At 44.7% G+C, this 24,869-nt stretch overlaps 1 protein-coding gene across 4 annotated transcripts in view; it reads right to left on the bottom strand.

Annotated features, from left to right (window-relative positions):
* wdfy4 (WDFY family member 4) overlaps positions 1-24,869 on the bottom strand; it is a 179,575-nt gene that overhangs the window by 100,480 nt on the left and 54,226 nt on the right. For all 4 annotated transcript variants that reach the window (XM_036960206.1, XM_036960204.1, XM_036960203.1 and 1 more), the window contains exons 20-24: positions 24,646-24,722; positions 24,244-24,462; positions 8,322-8,500; positions 7,878-8,109; positions 7,450-7,595 (exon numbers count right to left, since the gene is read on the bottom strand). In XM_036960206.1, coding sequence (XP_036816101.1) covers positions 7,450-7,595; positions 7,878-8,109; positions 8,322-8,500; positions 24,244-24,462; positions 24,646-24,722 — 853 coding nt within the window. The remainder of the gene's footprint in view (positions 1-7,449; positions 7,596-7,877; positions 8,110-8,321; positions 8,501-24,243; positions 24,463-24,645; positions 24,723-24,869) is intronic.

The following is a 24,869-nucleotide window of genomic DNA, read 5'->3' as shown; positions in this document are numbered from 1 at the left end:
ACCAACGTTGATTGCCTTGCTCCTCTTGCTGTGCTCCTTCGATGGGGGAGCTCTGGGCAACACCGACCAGTCGGATAACGACAAACAACAAGGCGGAGATGTATCCAACAAGCGCGAACGCCATCCAGCCACCGGCGTAAAAAATGTAAACATTCCACTCTGCGTTTTCCCCAGTTTCTTACATAGGCTAGTGACGTGCGTGATCAAGGAAGCCACCTTGGAACTGAGTGATCCGGTTTGTCCCGAAATAAAGCATAGTCGATAAAGCTCCTACAGCACTGGAACTGTTCATTTATTTATCCAGACAAAGACGGCTCCATTGCAAAAACTCCTCTGGTACCAACTTCGTTAGCTTGATGGCTAGCAGCTTAGCATCTCAGTCAAGCAGGCTTCAAACTGTAAGCAGGATTCCGGGACAAGAAATAGTGGTCCTGGCGGATAAAAGCTAACCTCGTCGGTTTGTCCCGAAATAACAAGTTCGGTATACGTATTTAATGATCAAACGTTTTGTTTTAATAAAAAATAAACCCAGCATACACTATAGGTATTCTGTCAGGCAAGAAAGTAAGAGTTGATTGGAGGAGAGCGTGTGTGTGAGAGTGTGTGTGTGTGTGGGGAATGGGAGTCGTGTAACTGTATCACATAATTTATTATGGAAATCCCTTACTCTCTTCCTAATATGTGTATGGTTGAGGAAAAAGAGAGAGCGGAAGGAAGAGAGAAACAGTGTGAAAGGGAGAGAGAGATTATGTTCCTGACCACAATTGTATCCTATTTTTTGCTTCTCTCCCTCTGTTACTATGTTCCTCTAGGTCAGTGAAAGTGAAGGAAGTGATATGGAGAATCAGGGCTTAGCAGCAAAATGCAGGGAGGATAAGGAGTTACAGATGATTGGAGGGATAGAGATGTGGAGGGAGGAGTGGAGTGAGAGGAGAGTGGAGGGAGAGAGAAAGAGGAGAGTGAAGAGGAGGGAGAGTAGAGGGAGAGAGGAAGAGGACAGTGAAGGAGAGGAGAGAGGAAGAGGAGAGTGAAGAGGAGGGAGAGGAGAGTGGAGGCAGAAGAACATGGAGAGGAGGAGGGGGAGGGAGAGGAGGGAGAGGACAAAGCAGAGGGAGAGGATGAAGCAGAGAGAGTGGAGGAGGAAGAGGGAGGAGAAGAGGTAGAACACACCTGAGAGTTTACATTTCCATGGAGTGTGTCTACCCCAAGTTCCACAATTCACCCTTGTACCACATAGCCTGGGCCTAAAGTGAAAGTGGCAGGGATTTTGGAGTTGTTTTAACCTCTCTGAACCACCCATACCGGATCCGGGTTTGAATTCGACAACATACGGTGTTCGCCACAAATAGTCAAATTAAACATTCCTGAAAATACAAATGTCTCGCATGCTTCAAAAGCCTAGAATCTTGCTAATCCAACTGCGTTGTCAGATTTAAAAAAGGATTTACAGCGAACGAATACGATGTGATTATCTGAGCACAGACCCCCGTATCAAACTACTTGTTCAACCATCTCTTGCGTAACAAAATCATAGATTGCATTGAAATAAATCGTTTACCTTTGAAGATCTTGCTCTGGTTGCAATCCCAAGGCTCATTGTTACACAGTGAATGGTATTTTGTTCAGTTGAATCCATTTTTAATTGCCTAACACAAAACATTTTGTGAACGCTTATCTTGTTGAATTTCGTGTCATTCAATTTTCGACGAAACATCCGACGTAAATACACAGACTATACCTGACTTTATCCAGTCATGTTTGGTTTCCTTGCAATCAACTGTTTGTTTGTAACACAACCAAACTTGATGGGTCATTTTGCGGGACGTATTGACCCGGGAAAAAAACGATTGGAAGACAACGAGTGACGAGCTCATTGTGCACCAATTATATGACCACTGTCTCGTTGATTGACTGTATTTTAACCCAATGACCACTGATCGTCTTGAAATCTAGCTTGGTAGATAGCCAATGAGCTGAGGTAAGCGGCAATATGCAATGGTTGTGTGTTGGAAGACCAACCCATGTCGTAAACGGCAGCGTAATGAGAGTAATTCGCTATTGAAGTTTTATTCCAGAAGGAGCTACGCATTTTACGCACAGAGTTGTTTTGGTAAACGCGCAGATTCAGCTGTTTATACATCAATCAGTATGGCGACTAAGTCAGGGAAAGCTAAATCTAAGTCTAGATATACAGATGTACACACAATTTTAGAAGAAATTGATCGTAAAAGTGAGACAGAGATTGTTGTAGGACGGTTCATTTAGCGATTCCCAAGTGGAGGAATATTTTTTGAACGGAGAGGACACCATTGTAGACATTGTGTATAATCTGTAACGTGCCTGCAAAAGAGGAACAATGTCACCGTTTTGGACTGCTAATGCCGTTGTTTGAAATTAACAATAGAAAATATTATTTGTGAAATTAAATAGCCTATTTGAGGCTGTTGAGTGGAGGGCAGGCCCACAACAATGGCCAAAATGAAATGGAGACAGTAGATACAGCTGGTCTGTTGTAATATAATAAAGACAGTAGATCTAGCTGGTCTGTCATAATATAATAGAGACAGTAGATCTAGCTGAAATTTCATAATAGAAAAGAGACAGTAGATGTAGCAGGTCTATAATAATATATTCAACCTTATGTTCCCTGTACTCTATATATATATATCTGTTTATTATACCTCAGCAGCCCAATATTGTGTAGAGCTTTGGCAAAGTGGGTGATGTTATATCCTTCCTGTTTGGCATTGTCCGGGGGTCTCATCGGATGGGGCCACAGTGTTTCCTGACCCCTCCTGTCTCAGCCTCCAGTATTTGTGCTGCAGTGTCTTAAGCTGATGTGTACTGTTAGCTATCTAGCTAACGTTAGCTGGCTGGCTCCCTAGCGAACGTTATTATTCATTTCCCAGAGCTGTTTGCTTTTCTAGTTAGAGCTTAATGTTAGGCATTGTTGGTACTTTGTTCATTGTTGTTTAACTAGCTAATGTTAGCTGGCTGGCTCATTAGCTAACGTTATGTCACGTGTGTACAACAATTGTTGCTAGCAGAGCTGGTTAGGCTGTTTTAATTTTATCTAGAGGTAAACAAATCATCGGCCAGAGCGTCAATTGTGCGCTACGAGAGCGAAACTAGATCGGTGGGGCTAAAGCTTAAGAGGGTGTGAATGATGCTGAATGGGTGTAGTCAACGAGTAGCACTTCACTAGATACCAAAATATTCAAAGGCAATTATCTCAAACGTTTGTTAACAAGTGAATCAACTTTCAAAACAGAATTACTTTTCTATTGTTCCTAAAATGCCGTGTATGATATGCCATTTTGTAGCTTTGAGTCTCTACTTTTATCCAATGTAAAATACACCATTTCACATTTTACTACATAAGACTGAATCAAGGTGGTGGACCACAAATGTGGAAAAAGTCAAGGAGTCTGAATACTTTTCGAATGCACTGTATACTGATTGTTTAAAGCTAACTACCAAAACTATTGCTGATGGTCTACCTGAACATTCAAAATAAATATAAAGTAAGCCCTATTCAGCAGGTACAGCCAGATGAGAGTTGTGTCTCCGGTAGCTTACTTTAATTCCAGTAAATCACGCTTTTCAACAGTGCATAGATAAAAATAATGAACAAATTTACATAGATTGTCACAGCTAATAAAGCATAATATTGCGCAAGCAATTTAGCGTTTGAATGCTGAAGTTTCCACACATACAATTGAAGTCGGAAGTTGCTGTCCGGTCCTCTGGCAGTCTCTATGGGGGTGCCACAGGGTTCCATCCTCGGGCCGACTATTTTCTCTGTATATATCAATGATGTTGCTCTTGCTGCGGGTGATTCCCTGATCCACCTCTACGCAGACGACACCATTCTATATACTTCCGGCCCGTCCTTGGACACTGTGCTATCTAACCTCCAAACGAGCTTCAATGCCATACAACACTCCTTCCGTGGCCTCCAACTGCTCTTAAACGCTAGTAAAACCAAAAGCATGCTTTTCAACCGTTCGCTGCCTGCACCCGCATGCCTGACCAGCATCACCACACTGGATGGTTCCGACCTTGAATATGTGGACATCTATAAGTACCTAGGTGTCTGGCTAGACTGCAATCTCTCCTTCCAGACTCATATCAAACATCTCCAATCGAAAATCAAATCAAGAGTCGGCTTTCTATTCCGCAACAAAGCCTCCTTCACACACGCCGCCAAACTTACCCTAGTAAAACTGACTATCCTACCGATCCTCGACTTCGGCGATGTCATCTACAAAATTGCTTCCAACACTCTACTCAGCAAACTGGATGCAGTTTATCACAGTGCCATCCGTTTTGTCACTAAAGCACCTTATACCACCCACCACTGCGACTTGTATGCTCTAGTCGGCTGGCCCTCGCTACATATTCGTCGCCAGACCCACTGGCTCCAGGTCATCTACAAGTCCATGCTAGGTAAAGCTCCGCCTTATCTCAGTTCACTGGTCACGATGGCAACACCCATCCGTAGCACGCGCTCCAGCAGGTGTATCTCACTGATCATCCCTAAAGCCAACACCTCATTTGGCCGCCTTTCGTTCCAGTTCTCTGCTGCCTGTGACTGGAATGAATTGCAAAAATCGCTGAAGTTGGAGACTTTTATCTCCCTCACCAAATTCAAACATCTGCTATCTGAGCAGCTAACCGAGCGCTGCAGCTGTACATAGTCTATCGGTTAACAGCCCACCCATTTTTACCTAACCCATCCCCATACTGTTTTTATTTATTTACTTTTCTGCTCTTTTGCACACCAATACCTGTACATGACCATCTGATCATTTATCACTCCAGTGTTAATCTGCAAAATTTTGATTATTCACCTACCTCCTCGTGCCTTTTGCACACAATGTAATTGTTTACTCCATGTATAACTCTGTGTTGTCTGTTCACACTGCTATGCTTTATCTTGGCCAGGTCGCAGTTACAAATGAGAACTTGTTCTCAACTAGCCTATCTGGTTAAATAAAGGTGAAATAAAAAATATAAAAAATAAATATACACCTTACCCAAATACATTTAAACTCAGTTTTTCACAATTCCTGACATTTAATCTGAGTAAAAATTCCCTGTTTTAGGTCAGTTAGGATTACCACTTTATTTTAAGAATGTAAAATGTCAGAATAATAGTAGAGACAATTATTTATTTCAGCATTTATTTATTTCATCACATTCCCAGCAGTCAAAAGTTTACACACTAAATTAGTATATGGTAGCATTGCCTTTAAATTCTTTAACTTGGGTCAAACGTTTTGGGTAGCCTTCCACAAGCTTCCCACAATAAATTGGGTGAATATTGGCCCATTCCTCCTGACAGAGCTGGTGTAACTGAGTCAGGTTTGTAAGGCCTCCTTTGCTCGCACACACTTTTTCCAGTTCTGCCCACAAATGTTCTATAGGGTTGAGGTTAGGGCTTTGTGATGGCCACTCCAAAACCTTGACTTTGTTGTCCTTAAGCCATTTTGCCACAACTTTGGAAGCATGCTTGGGGTCATTGTCCATCTGGAAGACCCATTTGCAACTAAGCTTTAACTTCCTGACTGATGTCTTGAGATGTTGCTTCAAAATATCCACAAAATGTTCCTACCTCATGATGCCATCTATTTTGTGACATGCACCAGTCCCTCCTGCAGCAAAGCACCCCCACAACATGATGCTGCTACCCCCGTGCTTCACGGTTGGGATGGTGTTCTTCGGCTTGTAAGCCTCCCCCTTTTTCCTCCAAATATAACGATGGTCATTATGGCCAAACAGTTATATTTTTGTTTCATCAGACCAGAGGACATTTCTCCAAAAAGTACAATCTTTGTCCCCATGTGCAGTTGCAAACCGTATTCTGGCTTTTTTTATGGCGGTTTTGGAGCAGTGGCTTCTTCCTTGCTGAGCGGAAATTCAGGTTATGTCGATATACATGTAGGACTCGTTTTACTGTGAATATAGATACTTTTGTACCTGTTTCTTCCAGCATCTTCACAATGTCTTTTGCTGTTCCGCGGGTCTCCTTCCTGAGCGGTATGACGGCAGCGTCCTCCCATGGTGTTTATACTTGTGTACTATTGTTTGTACAGATGAACGTGGTCCCTTCAGGCATTTGGAAATTGTTCACAAGGATGAACCAGACTTTTTTTTTCCTGAGGTCTTGGGTGATTTCTTTTGATTTTCCCATGATGTCAAGCAAAGAGGCACTGAGTTTGAAGGTAGGCCTTGAAATACATCCACAGGTACACCTCCAATTTACTCAAACTATGTCAATTAGCCTATTAGAAGCTTCTGAAGCAATGACATAATTTTCTAGAATTTTCCAAGCTGTTTGAAGGCACAGTCAACTTAGTGTATGTACATTTCTGACCCACTGGAATTGTGATATGGTGAATTATAAGTTAAATAATCTGTATGAAAACAATTGTTGGTTAAATAACTTGTGTCATGCACAAAGCAGATGTCCCAACCGACTTGCCAAAACTATAGTTTGTTCACAAGAAATTTGTGGAGTGGTTGAAAAACCAAGTTTTAATGACTCCAACCTACCTCACCTTGGTCAGAGCATGAAGCTTGTCACAGTGCGTAGTTTGACTAGGCTACTGACATTCCTTAGGGCTGTTCGGGATGCAAAATGACTTGAATATCAATGACTGTCAACACAACTATATAATTAGTTTGACACTGAAGGATAGGGTGCATCAGTTGTCACAAAATATTAGGCATTTTTCACTAGGTAGAAGGAAAGTAATATGCGCAAAATCAATGATTCATAATGTTTGAATCTATTTTCTTGGGGTCCAATGCAGTCAAATATTAAACATTTGAATCAGGGACCGATGTGTATCGGTGAATTACATCCGTAGTAAATTTGTGAACATATTAATTGTATGTTGTTACAATTGTTTCTTGTTCTAGACTTGAAATATTGAACTCTGTCGTTTGACTCCATATTTGAGTTTTTTTCTGTCATCAACATGAGGACCTTTTTGAATGTTGCGGACCCGCGACAGTTGTCGGACCAACCAATCTGTGCTGTGCTTAGCCTAATTACTTAAGCGAGAAGCAGCAGCCCTGGAACAAAGAAATCCCAGACTCCCTTATCAGGTTAAGAGAAGTAGGTTATGTTCAGGGAATCCTGAATTTATTCAACCATCTTTCTGGACTACCCGGCAGGTGGCCTCAGCACGCATATCTGCAGTTGGATGCTTCTCATTGTTTGTGGTTGTTTAGGGTATGTTTCGGGTTGTTTGTGGTCATTTTAGTTTTTGGGGGGTAACTGTTTGTGGTTGTTTGGGGTTGTTTGCGTTCCCTGTTTGTGGTTGTTTGGGGTACCTGTTTGTGGTTGTTTGGGGTACCTGTTTGTGGTTGTTTGAGGTGATTAGTAGGACCCCGTATTTCTGATCGGGCATCATGAAGACAGCGCTGGACCCTCTTTACCTCTTTGGCGATGAGACGGCAGTCCACCTCGTTGTAGCTTTCTCGTATCTCTGCTACCGTGGTTAAAGTTGCTACAGCCGGGTTGATGCCAAATGAAATCCTCTCCTCAGGGACCAGCCTGAAAGGGAGGGGGTCTGGGCCAGAGCCTAGATGAACACATAGAATTACAGAATTACATTGTCAGACACAAATCCTGGTCAAACTGACATTGGTAACACAACTGACTCAAATATGTTTCTGTATTTCTGGAAACACAACTGACTCAAAATGGCTGGCATATAGTCAAGGTCATCATGATATGATTCTAATAGATTATAAGGGGTCGTAGATGCTAAAGGAATCATAATGTGTTATACAGTATCTGCAAGCTTTAAGTAAATTGACTACACGGTCTTGAGTCCATGGCCAGATAACGATCAGACAAACACCTGTGTTGCGTAGAGCCAGGTAATTTCCCAAGTAGGCTGTTCCCTGGTTGTAGATGACTCCTACAGCCCCTGGACTCAGCACTTCCTCAAACAGGTAGGTGGGCCCGACGCGCCACACCAACGAAGCGTGCTGTTTCCATATAGACGGCGTTCCAATGAAGGCACACACGTCAATCACCGCCGTGGGTTCCATGGAAATGTACTGACCCGGGAACGGTTGGATGTACAGCATCTGACAGCGAATCAGAACACATAGAGAGTTCTCTGCATTTTCACAGCACAGAGTGAGTTAGGGAGTAGACAGTACTTCAACCAATGACATGAGCTACAGCTAAAAATCACAGCAGCAGCGGAAAAATCGCCAATGGCCTCCAACACAACAGAAGTTTATTCGATCATATTTCAATGTAAAATGGAAGAATTTACTCTCTCCTACTCCTGTACCTTTGCTGCTCCCACCAGTTTCCCATTGAGGTGGGCCGTGACCTTACAGCTCTTCTTCACGTCCTTTGCCATGACAATGGCCAGATGGTGCCACTGACCTGGGGTCAGCTGACTGGAGCATTTGAACCTCAGAGAACCTGGCAGTGAGCTGGGGGTCCGCACCTCTGGCTCCATCATATCTGGAAATTAATACATCAATCAATTATACAACAATCAATCAATCACAGAAGGAGTTGCAGTCCAGATCAAACAGTAATCAACTAAAATTACAAAAATTCACCTTTTGCTAAATCTTTCTAAAATTAGGTAATTCAGAGCAATCATAGCCCCAATCCCAAATTGACCCCTAGACCACTTGTGGATATCTGAGAGAATTTGACAGGTGTAAGCAATAATGGTAATCTCTCTTCCTTGCCCTGTCATAAGATAGTTGGAAGTTATATCATAATGTTTATACCAATCAAATCCTTTAAAATTTCCAAGTGCACAGGGTGTAGGGCAGGGGTCTACAACCTTTTCAAGCATGAGAGCTACCAGTCTTCAATTTAATGATGCCAAAGACACAACACAGTGAACACTGAGGCTGTACCCTTACAGTTTTAAACAGTAACCAATAAATAGTCTATTGTGTATATTGGAGCATAATGTAGGCCTACCAACAAAACCAATGGAGCAAATCCCATTACATTTTCACATGGATATAGCTTTTGATTTCTATGATATAGCCTACAGTAACCTATATGTGACTCATTTTGGAAACTAGGCGTATGTCGCACGTCACTACTTCACAGGAGCGGCATTTGAATGTAAACATCTAAAAAAAAGTGTTTTTTAATATGAATTGCCTTCTGGAACATGTGATCTTTCATGTGCCTTAATAACAAACTTGTATTCCATCCATAAATATGAACAAAAATGTTAAATTAGTCTGTGTATAGTCTGTGTAGTAATATTATTTGAATCAGAAAGCCATTTTCATTGCTAGTTATAGCCTAGTTATAACATAGTTTGTTAGCTACCTGAAGAATCATACCACAGCTATGACAAGATTTGTATTGGTAATAGTATGAGTTGGGATTATGCCAGTTCATTGTTTAGCTAACTAGCTATATGTCTAAACAAAAGACTCCACTTCGGACAGATTATTACATGACCCATCAAATTAGCCAGGTGTGCATGTGGGTGATTACAGCCATCTATTGTATTTCATGAAGATGTGTACATGTCAAGACAATAGTGACCCATACACTTAGCTACAGTAGATGTGGCTGGGAAGTGGTTATAGCATTTCCTTCACATGACCCATCAATTTAAACACTTTGTTTTTGATATTGCTACTATGTAAGCAACCACTTCACTGTACTATTTACACTATTTACGTTCTGTATCCTGTGCATGTGACAAATACACTTACATTCTATTTGATATAGAATGTGTTTACCACATGGCCTCATGTTACCCGTTAAATAGAAGGGTGGGGCTAAGGCTTAAGAGAGTGTGAACGATGCTGAATCGGTGTAGACAAAGAAGAGCTCTCCAGTGGGGGAACCAAAACATGAATAAACTTTCTAAGAATAATTACTTTGCCATTGTTCCTCAACTGCAGTGTATGATATACCATTTTGTAGCTCTGAGTCTCTACTTTTATCCAATGTAAAACACACAATTTCAATCTCAAACATTGCCCCTTTAATTAAGACATCAACTTTTTACCTGACTAGGTTTTCAAAGACAGTTTGAAATGTAGCCGACACGTTTTGTGCTCTTTTAGGAAGCAGTATCCCCATTGCTGATCTATACTTAGACAAAACTGGGCTAATAACTCGGTAACAGCAAAGAATATAAACAAATGCGCACAAGCGCAGCTCTGATGTGAACTGATCTGAAAAGCATGATTGAAGACTGCTAGTCGGCTACCCTAGCCAATAGAATTCTACTCCGTTGCGCTTTAGCTCTGCCTAAAACAAAATCACAGACTCAATCTTGCAAAGTTAGATTTGTTTTGGTGTGTTGCATTGAAAAGCGGTTGATATAATGTTGATCCAATCGCAGAAAAAACATTAATCTACACTACCGGTCAAAAAAATTCTAACATGTACTCATTCAAAGGTTTTTCTTTATCTTTACTATTTCCTACATTGTAGAATAATAGTGAAGACATTACAACTATGAAATAACACAAATCATGTAGTAACCAAAAAAATGTTAAACAAATCAAAATAGATTTTATATTTGAGATTCTTCCAATAGCCACCCTTTGCCTTGATGACAGCTTTGCACACTCTTGCCATTCTCTCAACCAGCTTCACCTGGAATGCTTTTCCAACAGTCTTGATGGAGTACCCACATATGCTGAGCACTTGTTGGCTGCTTTTCCTTCACTCTGCGGACCGACTCATCCCAAACCATCTCAAATTGCTTGAGTTCGGGGATTGTGGAGGACAGGTCATCTAATGCATCATTCCATCACTCTCCTTCTTGGTCAAATAGCCCTTACGCAGCCTGGAGGTGTGACAGCGGTCATTGTCCTGTTGAAAAACAAATGATAGTCCCACTAAGCCCAAACCGGATGGGATGGCGTAGCGCTGCAGAATGCTGTGGTAGCCATGCTGGTTAAGTGTGCCTTGAATTCTAAATAAATCATAGACAGTGTCACCAGCAAAGCACCCCCACACCATAAAACCTCCTCCTCCATGCTTTACGGTGGGAAATACACATGCGGAGATAATACGTTCACCCACACCGCATCTCACAAAGACATAGCGGTTGGAACCAAAATATTCAAATTTGGACAATTTTCACCGGTCTAATAGCCATTGCTTGGCCCAAGCAAATCTCTTCTTCTTATTGGTGTCCTTTAATAGTGGTTTCTTTGTAGCAATTCAACCATGAAGGCCTCATTCACACAGTCTCCTCTGAATAGTTGATGTTGAGATGTGTCTGTTACTTGAACTCTGTGAAGCATTTATTTTGGCTGCAATTTCTGAGGCTGGTAACTCTAATGAACTTATCCTCTGCAGCAGAGGTAACTCTGGGTCTTCCATTCCTGTGGGGGTCGTCATGAGAGCCAGTTTCATCATAGCGTTTGATGGTTTCTGCGACTGAACTTGAAGAAACTTTCGAAGTTCTTGAAATTTTGCATATTGACTGACATTCATGTCTGAAAGTAATTTCTCTTTGCTTATTTGAGAGGTTCTTGCCATAATATGGACTTAGTCTTTTACCAAATAGGGCTATCTTCTGTATACCCCCCTTCCTTGTCATAACACAACTGATTGCCTAAAACGCATTATTGAGAAGGAAAGAAATTCCACAAATGAACTTCCAGGTGACTACATTCTGTAAGCCTTTCCAAGAATGTACGCCTGATACACAGGTATCACTGCTGACGTAATTTCCTGTCACAACTTGTTAACTTGTTTACGTGCTGCTGTGCATTTTGTTGCTAGCGTAACTTTGCTACCTGCCAACTTTACAGTTTTCACTTTTTAATTACAGTTGTTTTTTTTTTTTCCCCTCGCTCAACTTTTTTCATACAACTTTTCCCCCCGGACGCTTTATCTGGACATGGTTCTACAGGACCTCCACCAGCCAAAGCTAAGTAGTAAAATTAACATTATGCTTTCTAATTGCAGTCGCTGTACTCATAATACCATCTCACCATCTTAAATAAGCATGCCCCATTCAAAAAATGTAGAACCAGGAACAGATATAGCCCTGGGTTCTCTCCAGACCTGACTGCCCTTGACCAGCACAAAAACTGTTACGGTGCGTGAATGAGGACCCAAAAGCGAATCAACTTAAACAGAGCTTCTTTAATTACCAAACATAGGTAGGCTCAGATGGACCGGCAGATTCCGACAGGACAGGACAAGGTTACAGCAAACATGACGGCAGTCTGGTTCAGGCATGAATGACACAAACAAACAAACAAGAATCCGACAAGGACAGGAGCAGAAACAGAGAGAGATATAGGGACCTAATCAGAGGGAAAAAGGGAACAGGTGGGGAACGGGGTGAATGGGTAGTTAGAGGAGACAAGGGACAGCTGGGGGAAAGCGGGGGAGAAAAGGTAACCTAACACGACCAGCAGAGGGAGACAGGGTGAAGGGAAAGGACAGAGACAAGACAACATGACAGTACATGACAGTACCCCCCCACTCACCGAGCGCCTCCTGGCGCACTCGAGGAGGAAACCTGGCGGCAACGGAGGAAATCATCAATCAGCGCACGGTCCAGCACGTCCCGAGAGGGAACCCAACTCCTCTCCTCAGGACCGTACCCCTCCCAGTCAACTAGGTACTGATGACCACGGCCCCGAGGACGCATGTCCAAGATCTTACGGACCCTGTAGATAGGTGCGCCCTCGACAAGGATGGGGGGGGGGGGGGGGAAGACGAGCGGGGGCGCGAAGAACGGGCTTAACACAGGAGACATGGAAGACCGGGTGGACGCGACGAAGATATCGCGGAAGAAAAAGTCGCACTGCGACAGGATTAATGACCTGAGAGATACGGAATGGACCAATGAACCGCGGGGTCAACTTGCGAGAAGCCGTCTTAAGGGGAAGGTTCTGAGTGGAGAGCCAAACTCTCTGACCGCGACAATATCTAGGGCTCTTCGTTCTACGCTTATTAGCAGCTCTCACAGTCTGCGCCCTATAACGGCAAAGTGCAGACCTGACCCTCTTCCAGGTGCGCTCGCAACGTTGGACAAAAGCCTGAGCGGAGGGGACGCTGGACTCGGCGAACTGAGATGAGAACAACGGAGGCTGGTACCCGAGGCTACTCTGAAAAGGAGATAGCCCGGTCGCAGACGAAGGAAGCGAGTTGTGGGCGTATTCTGCCCAGGGGAGCTGTTCTAACCAAGACGCAGGGTTGCGAAAAGAAAGACTGCGTAAGATGCGACCAATAGTCTGATTGGCCCGTTCTGCTTGACCGTTAGACTGGGGGTGAAAGCCGGAAGAGAGACTGACGGAAGCCCCAATCAAACGGCAAAACTCCCTCCAAAATTGAGACGTGAATTGCGGACCTCTGTCCGAAACGACGTCTGACGGAAGGCCATGAATTCTGAAAACATTCTCGATGATGATTTGTGCCGTCTCTTTAGCAGAAGGAAGCTTAGCAAGGGGAATGAAATGAGCCGCCTTAGAGAACCTATCGACAACCGTAAGAATAACAGTCTTCCCCGCTGACGAAGGCAGTCCGGTGACAAAATCTAAGGCGATGTGAGACCACGGTCGAGAGGGAATAGGAAGCGGCCTGAGACGGCCGGCAGGAGGAGAGTTACCGGACTTAGTCTGCGCGCAGACCGAACAAGCAGCCACGAAACGACGCGTGTCATGCTCCCGGGTGGGCCACCAGAAACGCTGGCGAATGGAAGCAAGCGTACCCCGAACGCCAGGGTGGCCGGCTAACTTGGCAGAGTGAGCCCACTGAAGAACGGCCAGACGAGTAGGAACGGGAACGAAAAGAAGGTTCCTAGGACAAGCGCGCGGCGACGGAGTTTGAGTGAGTGCTTGCTTTACCTGCCTCTCAATTCCCCAGACAGTCAACCCGACAACACGCCCCTCAGGGAGAATCCCCTCGGGGTCAGTGGAGGCTACTGAAGAACTGAAGAGACGAGACAAAGCATCAGGCTTGGTGTTCTTAGAGCCCGGACGATAAGAAATCACGAACTCGAAACGAGCGAAAAACAGCGCCCAACGCGCCTGACGCGCATTAAGTCGTTTGGCAGAACGGATGTACTCAAGGTTCCTATGGTCAGTCCAAACGACAAAAGGAACGGTCGCCCCCTCCAACCACTGTCGCCATTCGCCTAGGGCTAACCGGATGGCGAGCAGTTCGCGGTTACCCACATCATAGTTACGTTCCGACGGCGACAGGCGATGAGAAAAATACGCGCATGGGTGGACCTTGTCGTCAGAGAGGGAGCGCTGAGAAAGGATGGCTCCCACTCCCACCTCTGACGCGTCAACCTCGACAACGAACTGTCTAGAGACGTCAGGTGTAACAAGGATAGGAGCGGATGTAAAACGATTCTTGAGGAGATCAAAAGCTCCCTGGGCGGAAACGGACCACTTAAAGCACGTCTTGACAGAAGTAAGGGCTGTGAGAGGAGCTGCCACCTGACCGAAATTACGGATGAAACTACGATAGAAGTTCGCGAAGCCGAGAAAGCGCTGCAACTCGACGCGTGACTTAGGGACGGGCCAATCAATGACAGCTTGGACCTTAGCGGGATCCATCTTAATGCCTTCAGCGGAAATAACAGAACCGAGAAATGTGACGGAGGAGGCATGAAAAGTGCACTTCTCAGCCTTCACAAAAAGACAATTCTCTAAAAGGCGCTGGAGGACACGTCGAACGTGCTGAACATGAATCTGGAGTGACGGTGAAAAAATCAGGATATCGTCAAGGTAAACGAAAACAAAGATGTTCAGCATGTCTCTCAGGACATCATTGACTAATGCCTGAAAGACAGCTGGAGCGTTAGCGAGGCCGAAAGGAAGAACCCGGTATTCAAAGTGCCCTAACGGAGTGTTAAACGCCGTCTTCCACTCGTCCCCCTCCCTGATGCGCACGAGATGGTAAGCGTTACGAAGGTCCAACTTAGTGAAAAACCTGGCTCCCTGCAGGATCTCGAAGGCTGAAGACATAAGAGGAAGCGGATAACGATTCTTCACTGTTATGTCATTCAGCCCTCGATAATCTATGCAGGGGCGCAGAGACCCATCCTTCTTCTTGACAAAAAAAACCCCCGCTCCGGCGGGAGAGGAGGAGGGGACTATGGTACCGGCGTCAAGAGCTACAGACAAATAATCTTCGAGAGCCTTACGTTCGGGAGCCGACAGAGAGTATAGTCTACCCCGGGGGGGGGGTGGTTCCCGGAAGGAGATCAATACTACAATCATACGACCGGTGTGGAGGAAGAGAGGTGGCCCTGGACCGACTGAACACCGTGCGCAGATCGTGATATTCCTCCGGCACCCCTGTCAAATCACCAGGCTCCTCCTGTGAAGAAGAGACAGAGGAAACAGGAGGGATAGCAGACATTAAACATTTCACATGACAAGAGACGTTCCAGGAGAGGATAGAATTACTAGACCAATTAATGGAAGGATTATGACAAACTAGCCAGGGATGGCCCAAAACAACAGGTGTAAAAGGTGAACGAAAAATTAAAAAAGAAATGGTTTCACTATGATTACCAGAAACAGTGAGGGTTAAAGGTAGCGTCTCACGCTGAATCCTGGGGAGAGGACTACCATCCAGGGCGAACAAGGCCGTGGGCTCCTTTAACTGTCTGAGAGGAATGTCATGTTCCCGAGCCCAGGTCTCGTCCATAAAACAGCCCTCCGCCCCAGAGTCTATTAAGGCACTGCAGGAAGCTGACGAACCGGTCCAGCGTAGATGGACCGACAAGGTAGTGCAGGATCTTGAAGGAGAGACAGGAGTAGTAGCGCTCACCAGTAGCCCTCCGCTTACTGACGAGCTCTGGCCTTTTACTGGACATGAAGTGACAAAATGACCAGCGGAACCGCAATAGAGACAGAGGCGGTTGGTGATTCTCCGTTCCCTCTCCTTAGTCGAGATGCGGATACCTCCCAGCTGCATGGGCTCAGCACCCGAGCCGGCAGAGGAAGATGGTAGTGATGCGGAGAGGGAGGCGACGGAGAGCGCAAGCTCCTTTCCACGAGCTCGGTGACGAAGATCAACCCGTCGCTCAATGCGAATAGCGAGTTCAATCAAGGAATCCACGCTGGAAGGAACCTCCCGGGAGAGAATCTCATCCTTTACCTCTTCGCGGAAACCCTCCAGAAGACGAGCGAGCAAGGCCGGCTCGTTCCAGCCACTGGAGACAGCAAGAGTGCGAAACTCAATAGAGTAGTCTGTTATGGATCGATTGCCTTGACATAGGGAAGACAGGGCCCTGGAAGCCTCCTCCCCAAAAACAGATCGATCAAAAACCCGTATCATCTCCTCCTTAAAGTCTTGATACTGGTTAGTACACTCAGCCCTTGCCTCCCAGATTGCCGTGCCCCACTCACGAGCCCGTCCAATAAGGAGAGATATGACGTAGGCGACACGAGCAGTGCTCCTGGAGTAAGTGTTGGGCTGGAGAGAAAACACAATATCACACTGGGTGAGGAACGAGCGGCATTCAGTGGGCTCCCCAGAGTAACACGGCGGGTTATTGATTCTGGGCTCCGGAGATTCGAAAGCCCTGGAAGTGGCCGGTGGATCGAGGCGGAGATGGTGAACCTGTTCTGTGAGGTTGGAGACTTGGGTGGCCAGGGTCTCAACGGCATGTCGAGCAGCAGACAATTCCTGCTTGTGTCTGCCTAGCATCGCTCCCTGGATCTCGACGGCTGAGTGGAGAGGATCCGAAGTCGCTGGGTCCATTCTTGGTCGGATTCTTCTGTTACGGTGCGTGAATGAGGACCCAAAAGCGAATCAACTTAAACAGAGCTTCTTTAATTACCAAACATAGGTAGGCTCAGATGGACCGGCAGATTCCGACAGGACAGGACAAGGTTACAGCAAACATGACGGCAGTCTGGTTCAGGCATGAATGACACAAACAAACAAACAAGAATCCGACAAGGACAGGAGCAGAAACAGAGAGAGATATAGGGACCTAATCAGAGGGAAAAAGGGAACAGGTGGGGAACGGGGTGAATGGGTAGTTAGAGGAGACAAGGGACAGCTGGGGGAAAGCGGGGGAGAAAAGGTAACCTAACACGACCAGCAGAGGGAGACAGGGTGAAGGGAAAGGACAGAGACAAGACAACATGACAGTACATGACAAAAACATCCTGTGGCGTTCTGCATCAGCATCGAATAGCCCCCGTGATATGGAACTTTTCAGGGAAGTTAGGAACCAACATACACAGGCAGTTAGGAAAGCTAAGGCTAGCTTTTGCAAGCGAAATTTGCATCCTGTAGCACAAACTCAGAAAGGTTCTGGGACACTTTAAAGTCCATGGAGAATAACAGCACTTCCTCCCAGCTGCCCACTGCACTGAGGCTAGGAAACTCTGTCACCACCATCCATTATAATTGAGAATTTCAATAACCATTTTTCTACAGCTGGCCATGCTTTCCACCTGGTTACCCCTACCCTGATCAACAGCCCTCCACCCCCCACAGTAACTCACCCAAGCCTCCACCATTTCTCCTTCACTCAAATCCAGATAGCTGATGGTCTGAAAGAGCTGTAAAATCTGGACCCCCACAAATCAGCCGGGCTAGACAATCTGGACCCTCTCTTTCTAAAATGATCTGCCGAAATTGTTAAAACCCCTATTACTAGCCTGTTCAACCTCTCTTTCGTATTGTCTGAGATGCCCAAAGATTGGAAAGCTGCCGTGGTCATCCCCCTCTTCAAAGGGGGAGACACTCTAGACCCAAACTGACCTATATCTATCCTACCCTGCCTTTCTAAAGTCTTCGAAAGCCAAGTTAACAAACAGATTACCGACCATTTCAAATCCCACTGTACCTTCTCCGCTAAGCAATCTGGTTTCCGAGCTGGTCTTGGGTGCACCTTAGCCAAGCTCAAGGTCCTAAATGATATCATAACCGGCATCAATAAGAGACATTACTGTGTATTCATCAACCTGGCCAAGGCTTTCGACTCTGTCAATCACCACATTCTTATCGGCAGACTCAACAGCCTTGGTTTCTCAAATGATGCCTCGCCTGGTTCACCAACTACTTCTCTGATAGAGTTCAGTGTGTCAAATCGGAGGGCCTGTTGTCCGGACCACTGCAGTCTCTATGGGGGTGCCACGGGGTTCAATTGTCTGTGTACATCAAGGATGTCGCTCTTGCTGCTGGTGATTCTCTGATCCTCCACTACGCAGACGACACCATTCTGTATACCTCTGGCCCTTCTTTGGACACTGTGTTAACTCTGTGTTAGCTCCAGATGAGCTTCAATGACATGCTACTCTCCTTCCATGACCTCCAACAGCTATTAATTGCAAGTAAAACTAAATGCATGCTCTTCAACCGTAGCTGCCCGCAACTGCCCAACCGTCCAGCATCACTACTCTGGATGATTCTGACTTAGAATATGTGGACAACTACAAATAACTAGGTGTCTGGTTAGACTGTAAACTTTCATTCCAGACTCACATTAAGCATCTCCAATCCAAAATTAAATCCAGAATCGGCTTCCTATTTCGCAACAAAGCATCCTTCACTCATGCTGCCAAACATACCCTTGTAAAACTGACCATCCTACCGATCCTTGACTTCGGGGATGTAATTTACAAAATAGCCTCCAACACTCCTCTCAACAAATTGGATGCAGTCTATCACAGTGCCATCCGTTTTGTCACCAAGCCCCATATACTACCCACCACTGCGACCTGTATGCTCTTGTTGGCTGTCCCTCACTTCACACTCGTCGCCAAACCCACTGGCTCCAGGTCATCTACAAGTCTCTGCTAGGCCTTATCTCCGCTCACTGGTCACCATAGCAGCACCCACCCATAGCACGCGCTCCAGCAGGTATATCTCACTGGTCACCCCCAAAGCCAATTCTTCCTTTGGCCGCCTTTCCTTCTAGTTCTCTGCTGCCAATGACTGGAACAAACTGCAAAAATCACTGAATCTGGAGACTCATATCTTCCTCACTAGCTTTAAGCACCAGCTGTCAGAGCAGCTCACAGATCACTGCACCTGTACATAGCCCATCTGTAAACAGCCCATCCAACTACCTCATTCCCATACTGTATTTATTTATTTATCTTGCTCCTTTGCACCCCAGTATCTCTACTTGCACATTAATCTTTTGCACATCTATCATTCCATTGTTTAATTGCTATACTGTAATTACTTCGCCACCATGGCCTATTTATTGCCTTACCTCCTTTATCCTACCTTATTTGCACATACTATATGTAGACTTTTTCTACTGTATTATTGACTGTGTGTTTGTTTATTCCATGTGTAACTCTGTGTTGTTGTATGTGTCGAGCTGCTTTGCTTTATCTTGGTTACAGTTGCAAATGAGAACTTGTTCTCAACTAGCCTACCTGGTTAAATAAAGGTGAAATATAAAAATACATAGGTGAACTGTCACCTAATGGTGAGGATAGCCATGCTGCAAGCCCAGCTTCAAACGCAATTGTTAGGCAAGGGTAATTTAAGTGTAGAAAAGGACGAAACAGCATCTGTGCCATCAGTAAGTACAGATAGGAGTATAAATCCCCTCACAGTCCCCGCAGCCGGACAAGTTTCTCATGGCTTCTGGAAGGAAGTGCTGTAGGAATGCTCAACCAGTGCTGCTCATTCAGCCAACAAAAACTATCAACTGGTTCTCCTCATTAAGCAACGAGTCGGAGTCAGAGGCCGAGCCTTCTCTGGTCTCTCCTCCTCCCGTTACGGGGTCTGAGACGCCGAAAGCCTCCCACCATTAGCTCTGACAAATTGAAAACCCCAGTCATTGGCGACTCCATTAACCGCAGTATTACTGTAGATTTAAAAAAGAATCATCCAGCATTTAGTCACTGTTTTACCAGAAGGTAAGGCTACCGAAGTTAAGGGTAATCTGAAGATGGTGCTGGTTAACCTCTCTTGGGTAGGGGGCAGTACTGTCTATCCGGATGAAAAGCGTGCCTGTAACTCAGGCTCAGAAGCTAGGATATACATATAATTGGGAGATTTGGATAGAAAACACAAAAATGTTTTAAACTGTTAAAATTATGCCTGTGAGTATAACAGAACTGATATGGCAGGCGAAACCCCGAGGACAAACCATCTCCCCCCAAAAATGTCAGCCTACGACTGTTTTCAATGGCTTTCACTTTTATTATAAGGCGAAATCCTCCCAGATTGCAGTTCATAGGGCTTCCACTCGATGTCAACAGTCTTTAGAAAGAGTTTCATGCTGTTTTTTGGAAAAATGAGCCAGAAATTGTAGTTTTTCTAGGTGGCTCCCATTTTGACTGTAGTGTTTCCAAGCGCATGAAAGAGAGCGCTTCCTTTGGTATTTTTCTCCGGTAAAGACAATAACGATTCTCCGTCTTAAATTGTATTGTTTATTTACGTATTAGGGTACCTAAGGTTTGATTATAAACGTTGTTTGACTTTTTTTGAAAAGTTTATTATTAACGTTTGGGATTCATTTTGTATGCATTTTGATGGAAGGAAACTGGGTGGATTATTGACTGAAGCACACCAGATAAACTGAGTTGTTATGGATTTAAAGAAGGACATTATGAAACAAAAGGACCATTTGTGATGTATCTGGGACCTTTTGGAGTGCCAACAGAGGAAGAGCATCAAAGGTAAGGCTTTTATTATTTAGCTAATTCTGACTTTCGTGGCGCACCTGCCTGGTTGAAATATGTTTTTCATGCTTTTGAATGAGGGGCGCTGTCCTCAGATAATCGCATGGTGTGCTTTCGCCGTAAAGCCTTTTTGAAATCTGACACAGCGGCTGGATTAACAAGAATGCATTACACTTGTGATTTTATGAAAGTTAAATATGTATAATTCTGTAGTTTGAATATCACGCTCTGCAATTTCACCGGATGTTGGCCAGGTGGGACGCTACCATCCCATCTACCAGTGTAGAGAGTATAGGGATATTGTTATCCACGTCGGCAACAATGATATTAGGATGAAACAGTCAGCGGTCACCAAGCACATCATAGCCTCAGCGTGTAAGTCAGCTAGAAAGATGTTTTGGCATCGAGTTATTGACTCTGGCCCCCTCCCAGTTAGGGGGAGTGATGAGCTCTACAGCAGAGTCTCACAACTCAATCGCTGGTTGAAATTTGTTTTCTGTCCCTCCCAAAATATAGAATTTGTAGATAATTGGCCCTCTATCTGGGACTCACCCACAAACAGGAACACGCCTGGCCTGCTGAGGAGTGACGGACTCCATCCTAGCTGGAGGGGTGCTCTCATCTTATCTATGAACATAGCCAGGGCTCTAACTCCTCTAGCTCCACAATGAGATAGGGTGCAGGCCAGGCAGCAGGCTGTTGGCCAGCCTGCCAGCTTAGTGGAGTCTGCCACTAGCACAGTCAGTGACTAGGCACAGTCACTGACTGTGCCTCGATCTCGGTTGGGCAAAACTAAACATTATGAAATCTATGCAGCCTACTCAATCACCTTTTATAGCTACTGTTTACAGGCCTACTGGGCCATATACAGCGTTCCTCACTGAGTTCCCTGAATTCCTATCGGGCCTTGTAGTCATGGCAGATAATATTCACATTTTTGGTGACTTTAATATTCACATGGAAAAGTTCACAGACCCACTCCAAAAGGCTTTTGGAGGCATCATCAACTCAGTCGGTTTTGTCCAACAAAACTGTACCTACTCACTGCCACAGTCATACTCTGGACCTAGTTTTGTCCCGTGGAATAAATGTTGTGGATCTAAATGTTTTTCCTCATAATCCTGGACTATCGGACCACTATTGTATTATGTTTGCAATCACAACAAATAATCTGTTCAGGCCCCAACCAAGGATCATCAAAAGCCGTGCTATAAATTCTCAGACAACCCAAAGATTCCAAGATGCCCTTCCAGATGCCCTCCACCTTCCACCTTTCACTGCTGTGAGGACGATACATTTCGATGAAACATGGTGAAGCCCCAAAATGGCCCTACCTGGAAGCCTGTATTTAGACCTAAGGAAGTGGATGGGGAAAATGTTTTACTTTTAAACTCCGACAAAACAGAGATGCTAGTTCTAGGTCCAAAGATCTTCTGTTGGACCTGACAATTAATCTTGATGGTTGTACAGTCATCTCAAATTAAACTGTGAAGGACCTTGGTGTTACTCTGGACCCTGATCTCTCTTTTGATGAACATATCAAGAGTGTTTCAAGGACAGCTTTTTTTCATATACGTAACATTGCAAAAATCAAAAACTTTCTGTCCAAAAATGATGCAGAAAAGTTCATCCATGCTTTTATCACTTCTAGATTAGACTACTGCAATGCTCTACTTTCTGGCGACCCGGTTAAAGCACTAAATAAACTTCAGTGCTAAACACAGCTGCTAGAATCTTGACTAGAACCAAAACATGTGATCATATTACAGTGCTAGCCTCTCTACACTGGCTTCCTGTTAAGGCTAGGGCTGATTTAAAGGTTTTACTGCTAACCTACAACGCATTACATGGGCTTGCTCCTATCTATCTTTCTGATTTGGTCCTGCTGTACATACCTACAGTGGGGCAAAAAAGTATTTAGTCAGCCACCAATTGTGCAAGTTGAATTCTCAAGTTCTCATAAATTAATTAAAAATCCTACAATGTGATTTTCTGGAATTTTTTTCTCATTTTGTCTGTCATAGTTGAAGTCTACCTATGATGACAATTACAGGCCTCTCTCATCTTTTTAAGTGGGAGAACTTGCACAATTGGTGGCTGACTAAATACTTTTTTGCCCCACTGTACATGTACGCTACTGTTACAAGAAGCAGGCCTCTTTATTATCCCTAGAATTTGTAAGCAAACAGCTGGAGGCAGGGCTTTCTAAAAACAGAGCTCAATTTTTATGGAATGGTCTGCCTATCCATGTGAGAGAAGCAGACTCGGTCTCGACCTTTAAGTCTTTATTGAAGACTCATCTCTTCAGTAGGACCTATGAATAAGTGTAGGCTGGCCCAGGGGTGTGAAGGTGAACGGATAGGCACTGGAGCGACGAACCACCCTTGCTGTCTCTGCCTGGCCGGTTCAACCTCTCTCCACTGGAACTCTCTGCCTCTAACCCTATTACAGGGGCTGAGTCACTGGCTTACTGGTGCTCTTCCATGCCGTCCCAAGGAGGGGTGCATCACTTGAGTGGGTTGAGGCTATGACGTGATCTTCCTGTCCGGGTTGGCGCCCCCCTCGGGTTCGTGCTGTGGGGGAGATCTTTGTGGGCTATAAATTGGTGGTTTAAGATATTCCTCTAGTGGTGTGGGGGCTGTGCTTTGTTAAAGTGGGTGGGGTTATATCCTGCCTGGTTGGTTCTCTCCGGGGGTATAGTTTAACTTGGCCACAGTGTCTCCCGACCCCTCCTGTCTCAGCCCCCAGAAATTATGCTGCAATAGTTCGTGTCGGGGGGCTAGGGTCAGTCTGTTATATTTGGAGTATTTCTCCTCTCATCTGGTGTCCTTTGTGAATTTAAGTATGCTCCCTCTAATTCTCTATTTCTCCTTATTTTCCTGATGTAAAAAGGGCTTAATAAATACATTTGATTGATTGATACATCATCAAAAAGGTTGAGAGAATGCCAAGAGTGTGCAAAGCTGTCATCAAGGCAAATGTGGCTAATTGAAGAATCAAATATCTAAAATATATGTTGATTTGTTGAACACTTATTTGGTTACAACATGATTCCATATGTGTTATTTCATAGTTTTGATGTCTTCACTATTGTTCTACAATGTAGCAAATAGTAAAAATAAATAAAAACCCTTGAATGAGTATGTGTTCCAAAACTTTTGACCGGTAGTGTACATAGTGTAAACTTATGGGGCGAACTCAGTGAATTTCAATCTCTTGCGTTTCTGTGCGGCACTGCATTTCTTCTGCGTGGCATTCCTGGAGGAAGTGCGTGCACACGCACATCTTAGCCGGAACATTGTTCTAAAGCACGTGTCTAATTCATTGCACGGATGTCCAAGTGTCTGCGGGTTTCCGCTCCTTCCTTGGACTTGATTGATGAATTAATGTCATTGATTAGTAAGAAACTACCCTCACCTGGTTGTCTGGGTCTTAATTGAAAGGAAACACCAAAAACCAGCACACACTAGGCACACACTCCAAAAATGAGTTTGACACCCCTGGTCTAGAGGTTGGTTTGGGATTGGTGTATATATTTTTGTAAATAGCATATTGTGCCAAAGAAAACATTACAGCACAGGTTTAGGTCATTCCAATGTCTCTTTAGCATGTCTTTACCCAGGAAGGTGAAAGGCTCCTCCTCAGTTGAGATGACCAAACATCCATCGCTGGCTGAGATGGAGACAGACAGACAGACGTACTGCTGTTCGGCACGGGACATATGGCGCACCACAGACAGCAGCCAGATCGGGTGGGAATCACGGGCTGAACTGAACCTGCTGATCAGGAACCAGCAGGAATATGACAGGCCTGCTGCCGGAGGGAAACCACGACAGTCTGGTTGAATGGAAGAGGAGGAGGAGGAGAGGGGACAAGCAGAGATAAAGTAAACCAAACATAGGTCATACAGCATTTTCAAAGCAAATCCATTTAAACAAGTAAAATAGGAAAACATATAGTTGTTAAAAGTAAAACGTAGTTGATACAGTACTAGGTGAACTCCCTCCCCTCCTGTCTTACCTCCTCCTATTCCCCCTGTTGGGATGGAGTCAGCATTGACACCTTTCACTGTAGCCAGGGATGGTAGAAATAGACATCTGAAAACACACACACACAGACATGCACACACACACAGAAACACACGTCATTGTCAAATCAATGGTGAGCAACAGAACATTTCGTATGACAATGACCATAGAAGTTGGCAAGACATCACAAACAGATCTGGGATCAGGCTAGTGAAT

Source organism: Oncorhynchus mykiss, chromosome 23, assembly GCF_013265735.2.
Source record: "Oncorhynchus mykiss isolate Arlee chromosome 23, USDA_OmykA_1.1, whole genome shotgun sequence".
In the NCBI taxonomy this organism is placed as follows: Eukaryota; Metazoa; Chordata; class Actinopteri; order Salmoniformes; family Salmonidae; genus Oncorhynchus; species Oncorhynchus mykiss.
The sequence above is the reverse complement of the archived record's forward strand: the minus strand, read 5'-3'. Positions and strand labels throughout refer to the sequence as shown.